At 36.6% G+C, this 15,397-nt stretch overlaps 1 protein-coding gene across 1 annotated transcript; it reads left to right on the forward strand.

The window, feature by feature from the left end:
- Positions 1–495: 495 nt before the first annotated feature.
- LOC140840849 (uncharacterized) lies at positions 496–11,791 on the forward strand. Its single transcript, XM_073208012.1, has 8 exons — positions 496–792; positions 871–950; positions 1,025–1,126; positions 1,202–1,276; positions 1,355–1,507; positions 1,595–1,860; positions 11,056–11,173; positions 11,760–11,791. The coding sequence occupies exons 3-8, from the start codon at positions 1,075–1,077 to the stop codon at positions 11,789–11,791; spliced, it is 696 nt and encodes a 231-aa protein (XP_073064113.1). The 5' UTR covers positions 496–792; positions 871–950; positions 1,025–1,074.
- The last annotated feature ends 3,606 nt before the right edge of the window (positions 11,792–15,397 follow it).

Consider the following 15,397-nt stretch of genomic DNA (forward strand, 5'->3'; position numbering starts at 1 on the left):
AATTTTTGAATTTAGATTCCTGCGTACGAACGCGTTCGTGGTATTGGGGAGCGTTTTGCGAAACAAAGAGAAGGAGACAATACATCTCTTCCACGCATGCGCCAATGGATTTCTAACAACTAGTCAAAAAAAGGATCTCCTAGATATATTGACATTTTAGATGCATCAAAGAGTGGTAAAAAGGTTAGTGTATTTAGCATATAATTTAGTTTTATTAATATATTTTCTATTTGTGTATTAATAATTTAAAATATGTTAAATTTACAGATTTTTAGCAGTATTTTGTCACTTACAGATCAAGAATCTATTGCTCCTTATATTAGAAATATTTTCACTGAAGATTCTTGTACTGGTTTCCATTTGTCCTATATTAATTCATTGTTGTTTGAGGGAAAATCTGTGCACTACACTAAGAATCTCACTCTTTGTATATCTAAAGAGACCATTCAGTCCAAAGAAGAAGTCCATGAAAGGAAACTTTGTCCCAAAAAGAAGTCAAAGAGGTTTTCTAAACTTTGTCCAGCCAAGAAAGCACTAGAAAAACAATCTCATCAAGTCGAACGAGATGATGTCCTCGGCAAATCAGATACAAGTGGAAAAGTTAAAGCTTTACAAGAGCACGTGGACAGAAAATTTATGGAGTTGAAAGATATGATTTCAAATTTGGATAGCAAACTTGAACGTATAGTGGAAGTTTTGAACATTTCAAGTAATCCAAAAGATGTTTGGATGAACCAACCATTGTCTTTGTACAATCTAAGAAAAAGAAGACCAATGAAAAATATAAGCTCTGTGAGTTTTAAAATGTTAGAGATAATTATTTATCTAATTATAATAATATGTTTTTTTTTTTAATTTTAGGTGAGCCAGGGACAACTGTTTCCAATCAAGGAATGACTCTTGGGCAAAGGCGATTGTTGAACTATTCATATCTCCTCTTACACATCTTGGTATATTTTCTTTTAAATCCAAATTGTAGTATGCTTTTTATTTCACTAATGATATTTAATTTGTTAAATCATAGATAACTTGGTCAAAGAGGTAACTTCTGTCAATCGAGACTTGAATGAAGGAATGAGCCGAGAGGAAGAAGTGTGTGATCCACTTAACAATGCCACCCATCATCGTACGTTTGATGTTCAAATTTTAATTTAAACGTTTACATATTTTTATTTAACTTGATTTATTTGTTGAATCGTAGATGAGCCACCTTCCACCAAACGACAACGATTTGGAGAACGGATTATTTTCTCCGCACGGTCCAAGAAAAAGAATAGTAATATGTGTTAAGTGTTTGTAAATTATATATTTGAAATAATCATTTATTTTATTATGATACAATACTTTATTTTAGTGTTAGGTAAGCCACAAAAGACCTCTATCATTGAATGTGGTGATAAAGAAGCTGCACATGCTAGCCTAGTTGGTGCTGGTGATGTAGCAACTATGTTTGTTAACGATAAGCCATTACCACTGGAAATCATACCATCTCTCGTAGTTCACAAGGGTATGTGTTGTACTTTATTTTTATTTTTTGGGAATTATGATTTGACGATATGTACTAGTATCTAAAACACATGCATTACATATGTAGATGCTCGGAAGAGTACAAAATCTCAATTTTGTCGCTATCCATATGCACAGCTATCCGAGACACCTGCTTTGGCAGCACTTGGTTATACCGGTCCTTACAATGGTTCCTTTGAATCGGTGCAATGTGTTTCCCATAAGAAAGTATTGCCAACTATTACTAAAGAAATAAGTAGATTGAATGATCTATTTAAAGCAGGTGTGTTTGGATCATATTACAAGTCGTGGTTTACAGACCTTCTCAATCCGAGGCACTGGCTCGATCAAAGCGTGGTAGGATTTTGTGTTCTATTTATGGTCTAATCATAATATTATTGTTACACCTAAAATAAGCTAAGCCCACAAGAGTTATCAAAACCAATGGAATTCCAAGCCACAGTCCAACATATGCCAAGCCCACAAGGTTCCAGACAATTGGTAAAAAAAAGGCACGATGCGAGGAGTTGAGCCACGTCCCAACGTGAGTGATTGTGGAATGTAGTTGAAAATTCCCCGTGGAGTATGACAAAAGCAGAAGGAGTATTCAGAAAGGAGACATAAACAAAACACATCCAACAAAACAGCAGCAAAGCTTTTAAAATTCCTCTCAATAGTTCATCTGTACTTGTTTCCAATTTCCAGTATTTTAGTTCCTTCAAATTTTTACATATTCCTTCAACTTTATTGTAAAAATGTTGATCAAGTTCATAGCAATATAATTATATTTGATGTTGTTAATGGATTCCTCCTGTAATTTTTTCATATTCCTCATTTTGTGTAATGCCCGGTTACTCGTACAAATGATAATAATGCGTTTATGTCGTTTATTATGTAGTTATTTAGCTCATTAGATTTCACATGATGATTGAGGTATCAATATTGAGATTGAACATGATTTTTATATTGTCCATGGTGTATTGAGAATGAATATGTGTTAAAATAGTGATAGTAAGATGTGTAGGTAATGATAGTGTAATGGAAGTTGTGGGAAATGAGATGTAAATATGGTAGTTCGTACGGGCTTTAGCATAATGAGTTGAATATTGATCCAAATTGTGGGAGGCCTTAACCATTAGGAAGCTAGGATATAATGCTACAACTTTCACGTTTTGGGTTTTGTCCAAATCATTGTGCAAGACAAGCCAAAAGCGCCCCGAAGTGAGTTGTGTGTATCGTCACTCCTACAATGACACATGTTGGGAGAATGGGCATAACTTTTGACTCACACCTCCAAATGACATGAAACCAGTGGGAGATTCAAGCCAAGACATAGAGCTACAACTTCCTAGTTTACCACTTTTCCAAATTATGAAGGGAAGAGACGTTTCCGGAGCAATCTTTGAGGAACCAGTGCACAGAAGCAGAATGAGTGGCGCCCGAGCGGTAGGATTTTACCGCCCGAGCACCAATGGTTCTGGAAATCTGGTCTTGGACAGAACATTCCGCGCTCGAGCGGTAGAAAACTACCGCCCGAGCGCCGCCTTGCATATAAGAAGATAAGCTTCGACTTTCTAAGCCATTGTATCAGTTTCCTTCATTCTTTTCTCAGCAAAGCTCGAGAGAAACAAGAAACCTTCTTTCCAAAAAGTCATTTTCTTCTTCTCCTTCATCATTTTGAGGCTAGAAGTTTACTCTCCATCACAAGAACATCATATAGGAGTAAGTTTTCTTCTCTTTAAGTTGTTCTACCTGTAGAGGAGTGATTTTCACCTAGTTTATACAATAGTGACTGAATTATTGGTATATTTGACAGTATAAGAGCGAGATACATCGTCTCAAACAAGTATTCGTACGCTTGGACTGTAAGTTGGCATGTTCTTGAAGTAATACATGAGTAATATTATGAATTTCAAATGCTTCTCATTGTCTATTGATATATGTACATTGTTAGTATGTTTATTGATGAAAACATAGCACCATATTCCATTGTTATGTATTAAATATGTAAGAAACTCATGAATATTGATGATGGGTGCTATGTCATGAACAAGAACATGAACATGAAAAGAAAAGGATTGATTTTACATGATATAGAGCTTGTTGACATCATGGGTGGTTTTAAGTCCACCAAAGCTATTGGCCAATATATGTTCGTGGGGCGTGGGGTTGCCAAAGGTTGCTCCCTGACGTCCAACACAGTAGTAGCTATATAATAAAGCAAGCACGGTAGTACAGGTCAACTAATGAGGCTCAAGTACAAAAATGAACATTGAATATATGCTACGGTATGACAAGTTTTTAAGATTCATTGTTGATCACGACTTGATATGTATGTTCCTTCTATGCATATTGATACGTACAAGTGCCAACTTATTGAGTTTATAAACTCACGTAGCTCATGTATTACAGGATCAGGTAGTGAAGATGCGTAGGATGCCGGTTCGTCAATGGATGCTTGTGACGTGCCCCACCTCGACAAGAACCGGGCTTCTTATTGTATAGCTTCCGCATATGTATTATAATGAAATTAATGTCAGGGTTTGAAACAAGTTCTATGATATATGGGATGGTACAATGTACGTTTGTATATGAAATATGTTTTTATGTATATATGAATGTTGTTGCTTGAGGTTTGGTTTAAACAAAATGTAGGGACATCATGCCAAAAATTTTATAAACCGTCAAAGTGATGCCTCTTGTTTGATTGGCTTCATATTATAGTTATATCATTCAAACCTTATTTTGATTATGGTAATTATGCTAAGTATAGAGTAAGGGTGTGACAATTTTTATGGTATCAGAGCCCACGGTTCTTTGACAGGGAAGACACTGCACTTCATCCACAAGGAGAACTCGGCAAGTAAGTATCTTTGTATCTTATAGTTTATGCTAAGTTATGTGTTTCTACGTGACCTACATGTAGGTTAAGATATGCAACGATGCCACCGAAACGTAAAGTACATGAGGGAGAGTCATCTAAGGGCAAGGCCCCAGCAGTCGAAGGTGAAGGTAGTGCGCCACGACCTGTAGATGACTTCGCCCAATTACTCCAACAACAAGCAAAGGTCCATGGTGAACAAATCCAGCAGCTACTGGAGATGCAACGGACTACTCATGAACAGGCACAAGCTCAAGCCATAGTACACAGACATGTGCCTGTTCAAACAGACGTATATGATCGTTTTAGACGTTTGAATCCTCCGGAATTCATGGGAAGCACCGATCCAGCAGTAGCAGAAGAGTGGATTAAGTCATTGGAGTCCATCTTCTCCTACCTTCATATGGATGATGCTGACCAAGTGACTTGTGCCATCTTTCTCTTAACAAAACATGCAAGAATATGGTGGGAAAGTGCAAAAGTGGCATTACCGGTTGGACCACTGACATGGGGAACTTTCAAAACCGTGTTTTACAACAAGTATTTCAGTAAAGACGTACGAGCTAAGAAAGCCAGCGACTTCCTTAACCTGAAGCAAGGAACTATGGCAATGACAGAATACATACAACAATTTGAGGCCGGAGTCCAATATGTACCATATATTGCACAAGATGACACAAGTAAGGGCGAACACTTCATGAGGGGACTTCGCTCTGAAATTAAAAGAGATGTACGAATGTCGAAAGTCGCTACGTATGGGGAGATAGTAGAAAGAGCACTTATGGCAGAACAAGATGAACATGACATTGACAGGGACAGGCAACAACGAAGGCAGCAGTACTTTCAGAAGAGCCAAGGAATAGGACAAGGCAAAAAGATCGATAGCAAAGGTGCTCGACCAGAGGAACCCCGTGGCAAGGGTCCCCCTCCACGTAAAGAACAGGACAGACCACCTTGTCCTAAATAGTGGCAAACTTCATGGCGGGGAATGTATGCAAGGTTCTAATGTCTGTTATCGTTGCAAGAAGCCAGGACATCTCGCCAAGAATTGTCCAGGAAGTTCTGAGAAAGTACAGGGACGCCTTTTCTCCATGACCAAAGAAGAAGTGGATGCGGATACATCGTTGATCACCGGTATGTTCTTGATTTCTGGTATTACTGCTATTGTTTTACTAGATTCAGGAGCCACACATTCCTTTATTTCGGAATCATTTGTAAAGAGACTGGGCATTACAGCAAGTACACTAGAGACACAACTCGCCATAGCCTTACCTTCCGGGCAAGAATTACAGACAGATCAGATTGTGCGAGGATGTCCAATATATGTCCAAGGCCATCAGATGTATGCTGAATTGATTGTTTTGAAAATGAACGATTTTGATGTGATATTGGGAATGGATTGGCTCTCGAAGTACAGAGTTAATATTGACTGTGGCCTGAAGATGATCAAGTTTGCACCAGTAGGAGCTGAACCATTCACAGTAGCAAGTGCAGGTATATCCTTACCTCTTCGGATAATCTCTTGTATGAAGGCTTGTAAATTATTACAGAAGGGGTGTCAAGGATATTTAGCATCTGTTTTAGTTATTGATCCACTGGTTCGTGAACTAAAAGATACAGATGTCGTTTGTGAATTTCCAGAAGTATTTCCTGATGATGTAACAGGCTTACCCCCAGATAGAGAGATTGAATTTGTAATTGATGTTGTGACAGGAACTCATCCGATCTCCAAAGCTCCTTATCGATTAGCTCCTACAGAAATAAAAGAATTGAAAGAACAGTTACAGGAGTTGCTTGATAAAGGGTTTATTAGATCGAGCTTTTCACCGTGGGGTGCACCTGTTTTGTTTGTGAAAAAGAAAGACGGTACCCTTCGTCTATGCATTGATTATCGGGAGTTGAACAAAGTGACAATAAAAAATAAGTATCCACTCCCTAGAATTGATGATTTGTTTGATCAACTACAAGGAGCTGCTATCTTTTCGAAGATTGATTTACGATCAGGCTATCATCAATTAAAAGTTAAATCAGATGATATCTCAAAAACTGCCTTCCGAACCAGGTACGGGCATTATGAATTTATTGTAATGCCATTTGGACTAACAAATGCACCAGCAGCTTTCATGGATTTAATGAATAGAATTTTCAAGCCATTCCTAGACAAGTTCGTGATTGTGTTTATAGATGATATTTTAATCTACTCACGAACTGTAGAGGAGCATCGAGAACATTTGCAATTAGTTTTGCAGACTTTGAAGGATAAACATTTATATGCCAAATGGAAGAAATGTGAATTTTGGCTTGAACAAGTAGCATTCTTGGGTCATATCATTTCAAAAGAAGGCATATCAGTGGATCCAAGTAAGATTGAAGCTGTTAATAACTGGCTACGACCTACCACTGTTACCGAGGTACGCAGTTTTCTCGGGCTTGCTGGTTATTACCGTCGGTTTATAGCGGGATTTTCTAAGATAGCATTGCCTTTGACTGCTTTAACTCGAAAGAATGTGAGATTTGTATGGGATGAAGCATGTGATCGCAGTTTTCAAGAGTTAAAGGCAAAATTGACATCAGCACCGGTCCTTGCTATTCCACAAGGATCAGGAGATTTTGTAGTGTACAGTGATGCTTCGAAACAAGGTTTAGGAGCAGTCTTGATGCAACACGGGAAGGTGATTGCTTATGCCTCTAGGCAATTGAAAGAATATGAAAAGAACTATCCCACACATGATTTAGAACTGGCAGCAGTGGTATTTGCATTGAAAATATGGCGCCATTATCTGTATGGTGAACGGTGTGAAATTTACACAGACCACAAGAGTCTGAAATACTTATTCACGCAAAAAGAACTGAATATGAGACAACGAAGTTGGTTGGAATTGGTGAAGGATTACGATTGTGTTATTAATTATCATCCAGGCAAAGCCAATGTTGTTGCAGATGCGTTAAGTCGAAAGTTCAGTTCTATTGTTGCAATGCAAGTACAAGAACAAATCCTATGGGATTTGCAGAACTTGAAACTTGATGTTATTCCAAAGGGAGCTGCAATTCAATTATCATCTCTCATAGTTCGACCAACACTTACAGACAGGATCAAGGTCGAACAAAATACAGATAATGAATTACAGCAATTGAGGCAGCGAGATGAAGAAAAAGGAAATTTGAATTTTGAATTGGATGGGGAAGGAATATGGACATATCGAGGGAGACTGTGTGTACCAAAACAAGGAACGATCAGGAATGACATTCTTATTGATGCTCATGCTACTCCCTATTCGATCCATCCAGGAGGCACGAAAATGTACAAGGATTTGAAACCATTATTTTGGTGGCCAGGTATGAAAAAGGACATTGCTCAATTTGTTGCACAATGTCTAACTTATCAACAGGTCAAAATTGAACATCAAAGACCAGCAGGGCTCCTGAAACCACTACCCATTCTTGAATGGAAATGGGAACACATCACGATGGATTTCATTCTTGGTTTGCCAAGAACTCAAAGAGGATTCAATGCTATATGGGTTATTGTCGATCGACTTACAAAATCGGCTCACTTTCTTCCGGTGAAGACCACATACACGATGAATCAATATGCTGAAGAATACATCAAGGAGATAGTGAGGCTTCATGGCATACCAGTGTCCATTGTATCTGATAGAGATCCAAAATTTACATCAGCATTTTGGAAGAGTTTGCATCATGCTATGGGAAATCGATTGTCATTCAGCACAGCATTCCACCCTCAAACTGATGGACAATCAGAACGAGTGAATCAGATCTTAGAAGATATGTTGAGGGCATGTACTATTGACTTCCCAGGTAGTTGGGACAGTAAACTACCGTTGGCTGAGTTTACATATAACAATAGCTATCAGTCAAGCATTGGAATGGCACCATATACTGCATTATATGGTAGAAAATGTCGATCTCCAGTACATTGGGATGAAATAGGAGAAAGGAAATTATTAGGCCCTGAATTGGTACAACAGACAGCTGAATTGGTAACCAAGATCAGAGAAAGAATGCACACTGCTCAGAGTCGACAGAAAAGCTATGCTGATGTGCGACGTCGTCGATTGGAATTTCAGGTTGGTGACCATGTATTTGTAAAGATATCACCATTGAAGGGCATTTTGCGTTTTGTTAAGAAGGGAAAATTGAGTCCAAGATATATCGGTCCATTTGAAATCTTGGAAAGAATAGGAGACAGAGCCTACCGAGTTGCTTTACCTCCGAACTTGTCAAATGTTCATAATGTTTTTCATGTTTTCTTGCTACGAAAGTATTTGGCCAATCCTTCTCACGTTCTTCATTACGAACCATTGGAGCTTGCATCGAATCTCTCGTATGAAGAACGACCAGTCCAAATCCTCGATAGGAAATCAAAAGTATTACGAGGCAAGGAAATACCCTTGGTGAAACTGTTATGGCGAAATCATGCAATCGAAGAAGCAACTTGGGAGCGAGAAGACGAGATTCAACAGAGATATCCCAAACTATATGGTACGTCAAATTTCGAGGACGAAATTCTTTGAAGGAGGGGAGAATTGTAATGCCCGGTTACTTGTACAAATGATAATAATGCGTTTATGTCGTTTATTATGTAGTTATTTAGCTCATTAGATTTCACATGATGATTGAGGTATCAATATTGAGATTGAACATGATTTTTATATTGTCCATGGTGTATTGAGAATGAATATGTGTTAAAATAGTGATAGTAAGATGTGTAGGTAATGATAGTGTAATGGAAGTTGTGGGAAATGAGATGTAAATATGGTAGTTCGTACGGGTTTTAGCATAATGAGTTGAATATTGATCCAAATTGTGGGAGGCCTTAACCATTAGGAAGCTAGGATATAATGCTACAACTTTCACGTTTTGGGTTTTGTCCAAATCATTGTGCAAGACAAGCCAAAAGCGCCCCGAAGTGAGTTGTGTGTATCGTCACTCCTACAATGACACATGTTGGGAGAATGGGCATAACTTTTGACTCACACCTCCAAATGACATGAAACTAGTGGGAGATTCAAGCCAAGACATAGAGCTACAACTTCCTAGTTTACCACTTTTCCAAATTATGAAGGGAAGAGACGTTTCCGGAGCAATCTTTGAGGAACCAGTGCGCAGAAGCAGAATGAGTGGCGCCCGAGCGGTAGGATTTTACCGCCCGAGCGCCAATGGTTCTGGAAATCTGGTCTTGGACAGAACATTCCGCGCTCGAGCGGTAGAAAACTACCGCCCGAGCGCCGCCTTGCATATAAGAAGATAAGCTTCGACTTTCTAAGCTATTGTATCAGTTTCCTTCATTCTTTTCTCAGCAAAACTCGAGAGAAACAAGAAACCTTCCTTCCAAAAAGTCATTTTCTTCTTCTCCTTCATCATTTTGAGGCTAGAAGTTTACTCTCCATCACAAGAACATCATATAGGAGTAAGTTTTCTTCTCTTTAAGTTGTTCTACCTGTAGAGGAGTGATTTTCACCTAGTTTATACAATAGTGACTGAATTATTGGTATATTTGACAGTATAAGAGCGAGATACATCGTCTCAAACAAGTATTCGTACGCTTGGACTGTAAGTTGGCATGTTCTTGAAGTAATACATGAGTAATATTATGAATTTCAAATGCTTCTCATTGTCTATTGATATATGTACATTGTTAGTATGTTTATTGATGAAAACATAGCACCATATTCCATTGTTATGTATTAAATATGTAAGAAACTCATGAATATTGATGATGGGTGCTATGTCATGAACAAGAACATGAACATGAAAAGAAAAGGATTGATTTTACATGATATAGAGCTTGTTGACATCATGAGTGGTTTTAAGTCCACCAAAGCTATTGGCCAATATATGTTCATGGGGCGTGGGGTTGCCAAAGGTTGCTCCCTGACGTCCAACACAGTAGTAGCTATATAATAAAGCAAGCACGGTAGTACAGGTCAACTAATGATGCTCAAGTACAAAAATGAACATTGAATATATGCTACGGTATGACAAGTTTTTAAGATTCATTGTTGATCACGACTTGATATGTATGTTCCTTCTATGCATATTGATACGTACAAGTGCCAACTTATTGAGTTTATAAACTCACGTAGCTCATGTATTACAGGATCAGGTAGTGAAGATGCGTAGGATGCCGGTTCGCCAATGGATGCTTGTGACGTGCCCCACCTCGACAAGAACCGGGCTTCTTATTGTATAGCTTCCGCATATGTATTATAATGAAATTAATGTCAGGGTTTGAAACAAGTTCTATGATATATGGGATGGTACAATGTACGTTTGTATATGAAATATGTTTTTATGTATATATGAATGTTGTTGCTTGAGGTTTGGTTTAAACAAAATGTAGGGACATCATGCCAAAAATTTTATAAACCGTCAAAGTGATGCCTCTTGTTTGATTGGCTTCATATTATAGTTATATCATTCAAACCTTATTTTGATTATGGTAATTATGCTAAGTATAGAGTAAGGGTGTGACATTTTGTGTTTTAGTCATTTCTAAGGAGTTAGAACTTATGACCGAATCGAGATCCACAACATTTGATAAAGGAGTCAGATAATTTCACATCTTTGGCACGATCATGTGCCTGTCACGCCCGTAATTTTTGCGAGAAACAATTATATATATAACATGCTTCCAACATGTGCAGCACATACAAGAGAGCATGTACGGTCTTTCTATGTTGCAGAAGACACACCCTCATTTGGTAAAACAGGATGCTGCCATAATGGATCCATATTTTTCTCAAGATATAGTCTCCGCATATCGTAATGCTCCTGATTATTTTGAAAATATCAAGTGGAAGAATTTATTTCTCTATTTAATGTTAAAAGAAACCTCATATCATTTGAATCAATATCCAAATATTTATGCTAAAACCCGTAACTACCGCCACAATTCGAACCAACCAAACAAACAAATACTTCAACAAACTTTCATTACATGTTCTCATAACCATAATCATGCTTTTAAACATCATTAACATTAACATAACACATATACAAGCCATTAGAAATATTTGGGGTGTTACATTCTCCTCTCCTTATAAAAATTTCGTCTTCGAAGTTTCAACTGAAATATATTCATTAACTGACTGATTAAACACATTGAACCAACTGAAATATTTTAACAACCGACTGAAACATATGCTTTGACCGACTGGTTAAACACATTTAGTAAATACTCTATATATGATTGATTTTTTATGATCAATCGATGAGAATGTCATTTCAACTTTATAAATCATCTGACTCTCTGATAGACCATTAGAGTTATAAGAGATTTAGTAACTATACCCAATTCGAGTTGTATGGAATTTAGTAACTATACTCTGTATATAACACACAATTTCAGTCGATTATACTGACTATCAGATAGACTATTAGAGTTATACGACATTTAGTAATTATACCGATTGATTTAGTAACTATATTCATTAACCGACTGATATTCTTGTATTAACCGACCGATATATTTTCATTAGCTGACCAATTCTACATTTGACCAACTGATATATTTACATTAACCAAATGATTAAACACGCTGAAGTGACTGAAATACATGGCATAACCGACCGCAATGTATGGTATAACCGACCGAAATAAAGAGTGTATCCCACTGAAACGCTATACGTTAATTGAAATGTATGCTTTTAAACCAACTGATTTTAAACACATTGAACCGACTGATATATTTGCATTAACTGACTAATTGAACACATTGAACTGACTGAAATATATGCATTAACTGAATGATTAAACACTGAAATATATTTGCATTGAACCGACTGAAATATATTCAGCAACAGACTGATTAAAAACATTGAATCAACAGATAGATATATATATATATATATATATGTTTAACCGACTGATTAAACAAATTGAACAGACCGAATATATATGCATTAAACCACTAAATGACAATTCAAATTATATATGCATGCGCAACCTGTTCATACAACAAACTTGACAAAAACTAATACACATAAATCTGAAACACATTGAAATGACTGAACTACATACAGGAACCGATTGATTAAACACATTGAACTGACTGAATATATATGCATTAAACCCGTAAATGAAAATTCAAATTATATCTGCATGCACAACCTGTTCAAACAACAAACTTGACAAAAACTAATCAACATGCAAATACAACATCGTAAACAAAAAATTGAATAACTCGTCTACACATCAGTCTGTCTCTTAGGGCATTTTTTCCGGCAATAGCCAGATTCATGACATACACCACATTTTTTAGTTCGCTTCCGACCAAACTCCCCAATAGAATGAATTCTTTCCTTTTGTGCTCTACCACGTTTCCTCTTGACATCCGGGAGAAGTACATTGTATTTAAAATGATCTGGAATGTTCCATTCATTTGCAATGGGCACCGGATATATGGTATCAGCATAAGCAAGGGCCCACATTTGTGATGAGTAGTAGGGCGACAAAAGTCATACAAATCTAATTTTGCCCCATAAATTGCTGCAATTGCATGAGCCCATAGAATTTTATCAATTTGAAACACTCGACAACTACAAGATCTATCAGATAAATTAACAACTTCATCCTTCCCATCACCGTATACTTGATACTCAAATGCATTGAGTTGAGATGCTTTTAACTGTTGTGACAATGTAAAATTAGCTCTTAAGATAGCCTCTGTCGATGGAGTAAGTGTCGTCGTAGCTGAACCTGCTGCATTTCAATGCTTGTTGAACCACTTTGAAGTTAATTTATGAATTGCATCCAACAATGCTACAATAGGCATCTCTCTTTCATTCTTAAGTTTTGCATTTATTGACTCTACCCCATTTGTCGTCATTATATTGTATCTAGCACCAGGGGAATAAGCTCTAGACCATTTGTCAGGAGATGAATGCATTTCAAGATACGATGCATGTTGGGATACTTCTCTTTCAAACATCCGTACAACTCATCAAATTCAGACACTTTGTATGCATATGTTGTTTTCATAAACAAATCAATCCCACCTTTTCCGCCAGACACTCTTTTAAGGTTCTGTGAAAGATGCCACGAGCAATGTACATGTGATGCATGCTCATATACAGTACGAACAACATTAATAATAGATATGTGTCTATCAGAAATGATTACCAAGTTAGGATCATCATTAATTAATAAACTCCTTCAACTTCTGCAAAAACCAAGTCCATGAATCATCATTCTCAGTGTCAACAACGGCCCATGCTATATGAAATTGATGACAGTCACCATCTTGGGCTGTAGCAACAAGTAAACAACTTCTATATTTGCATTTTAAAAATGTTCCATCGACAGATATAAATTTTCTCATTCTACGAAATCCATCAACGCATGTCCCATATGCTAGAAACATATATTTAAATCTACCTGTTGAATCTTTCACCTAATCAGTTTTCGAGCCTCTGTTCACTTGTTCAATCATGTACAAATATGAAGGCATAATTCGATAACTCTCTTCAGGACTGTCAAGTAACTTATCCAAAACAAGTCGTCTTCATTTCCATGCTTTGAAGTAACTAATTTCAACACCTTTATTTTGCATCATTGTAATTATGGTTTTTGGTTCAGGCAAACTGAGTTGTCCTTTAAAATTTTCCACCAAAATCTTTGCTACAAAGTCTGATGTTGCTTGTCGATGCATTTTCCTCCGATATGAAAGGTCACAAGTATGTGTGTTATGATAAACACGTATAGAGAATCGTGATGAATTCTTTATTTGTGATGCACGTATTTTCCAACTGCAACTCGGTGTAACACATCTAACATCATAAATTTTTTTGTTGGATTTTCGAACATCTATTTCAAAGGATGCATTTAAACAAATCTTAAAAAATTCTGTTTGAAATTCGTCTTTTCTCTCAAACTCTTGAACGACAAAAAATTAGACAAATCATTAAAAAATAAGTCACATTCCCTTCAGCATCTCCTACTATGGCTAATAATGTAGAATCTTGCACATCTTTTTCAGGATAAGAAAATTCAACTTGTGTATTATGTGTTGTACACAATATAAGCTCTTCAACATGATTCTCTTCATTCACAACAAATTCATTCTCAACAATTTTTGTTATCACATTATCAATACTTGTTATTTCATCCACCCAATTCTCATGCTCATTCATTTCATTTTCTAAGTAATTCCCAAAAAATACTCCATCAAAATATTCATCATATGTTCTCTCATTACAACCATCTCATCAATATGATATCTACAAACTTCAAGATCTTTAGCATTGTCAGTTTTTTCTTAACTTGTTTCAAAGCCACTTGTTTTGATAGTTTCAACATGAAGCAAAGGTCTAACATTTGAAATGCCAAAAGACAGATATGTTGTCAATGCTCTTGAGCTTTTTATATATATTGGCCTTGGATTACATACCTCAAATTTGGGCAAATAACTTAGCTTCAATATCATATCATGTCTATCCAAATGAAGTGTCTCAAAAATTGCGTCTTCAACATCTTCAATACTTAAATTACTATCATCAATAGATATAACATGCCATCCCGAATTACTTCCATCACACTATGAATATTTCTGTTCACCGTCAACCTTCCATTCACTATCAAAATTAATTAAGATTTCAATCATATCGCTGTCCACACAATCTGAAAAAAATATATAAATAATGGATGTAAGGGAGTTGGAAATATATAACTATAACTGACTATTTGAATGATATTGACCGACTGCAATGCATAACTTAACCTACGAAAATAAATGTTTCAACCTACTGAATAAGAACCGACTGACTGAATGATATTAAGCGACTGTGATATATGATTTAACCGACCGACCGACTGTAATATATGATTTAACCGACCGACGGAATGCAATTGACCGACTGAAATATATAATTTAATCGACTGAAATAAATGTTTTAACAAACTGAATGAGAAATCAAATTACTTGAGCAGCTGATAATCCACACACATGAAAACATAAATGGCCAAATAAAATACCTTATACTGATATTC

This window comes from Primulina eburnea, chromosome 9 (genome assembly GCF_022965805.1).
Source record: "Primulina eburnea isolate SZY01 chromosome 9, ASM2296580v1, whole genome shotgun sequence".
NCBI lineage: Eukaryota > Viridiplantae > Streptophyta > Magnoliopsida > Lamiales > Gesneriaceae > Primulina > Primulina eburnea.

Bases quoted from the DNA above. Each gene is read 5' to 3' on its own strand.
- LOC140840849 (XM_073208012.1), top strand. From the start codon at position 1,075: ATGAGCCGAGAGGAAGAAGTGTGTGATCCACTTAACAATGCCACCCAT. The intron at 1,861-11,055 runs GTGGTAGGATTT...CAACATGTGCAG, and splicing joins GGCACTGGCTCGATCAAAGC to CACATACAAGAGAGCATGTA. The intron at 11,174-11,759 runs GTAATGCTCCTG...ACACAATTTCAG, and splicing joins AGATATAGTCTCCGCATATC to TCGATTATACTGACTATCAG.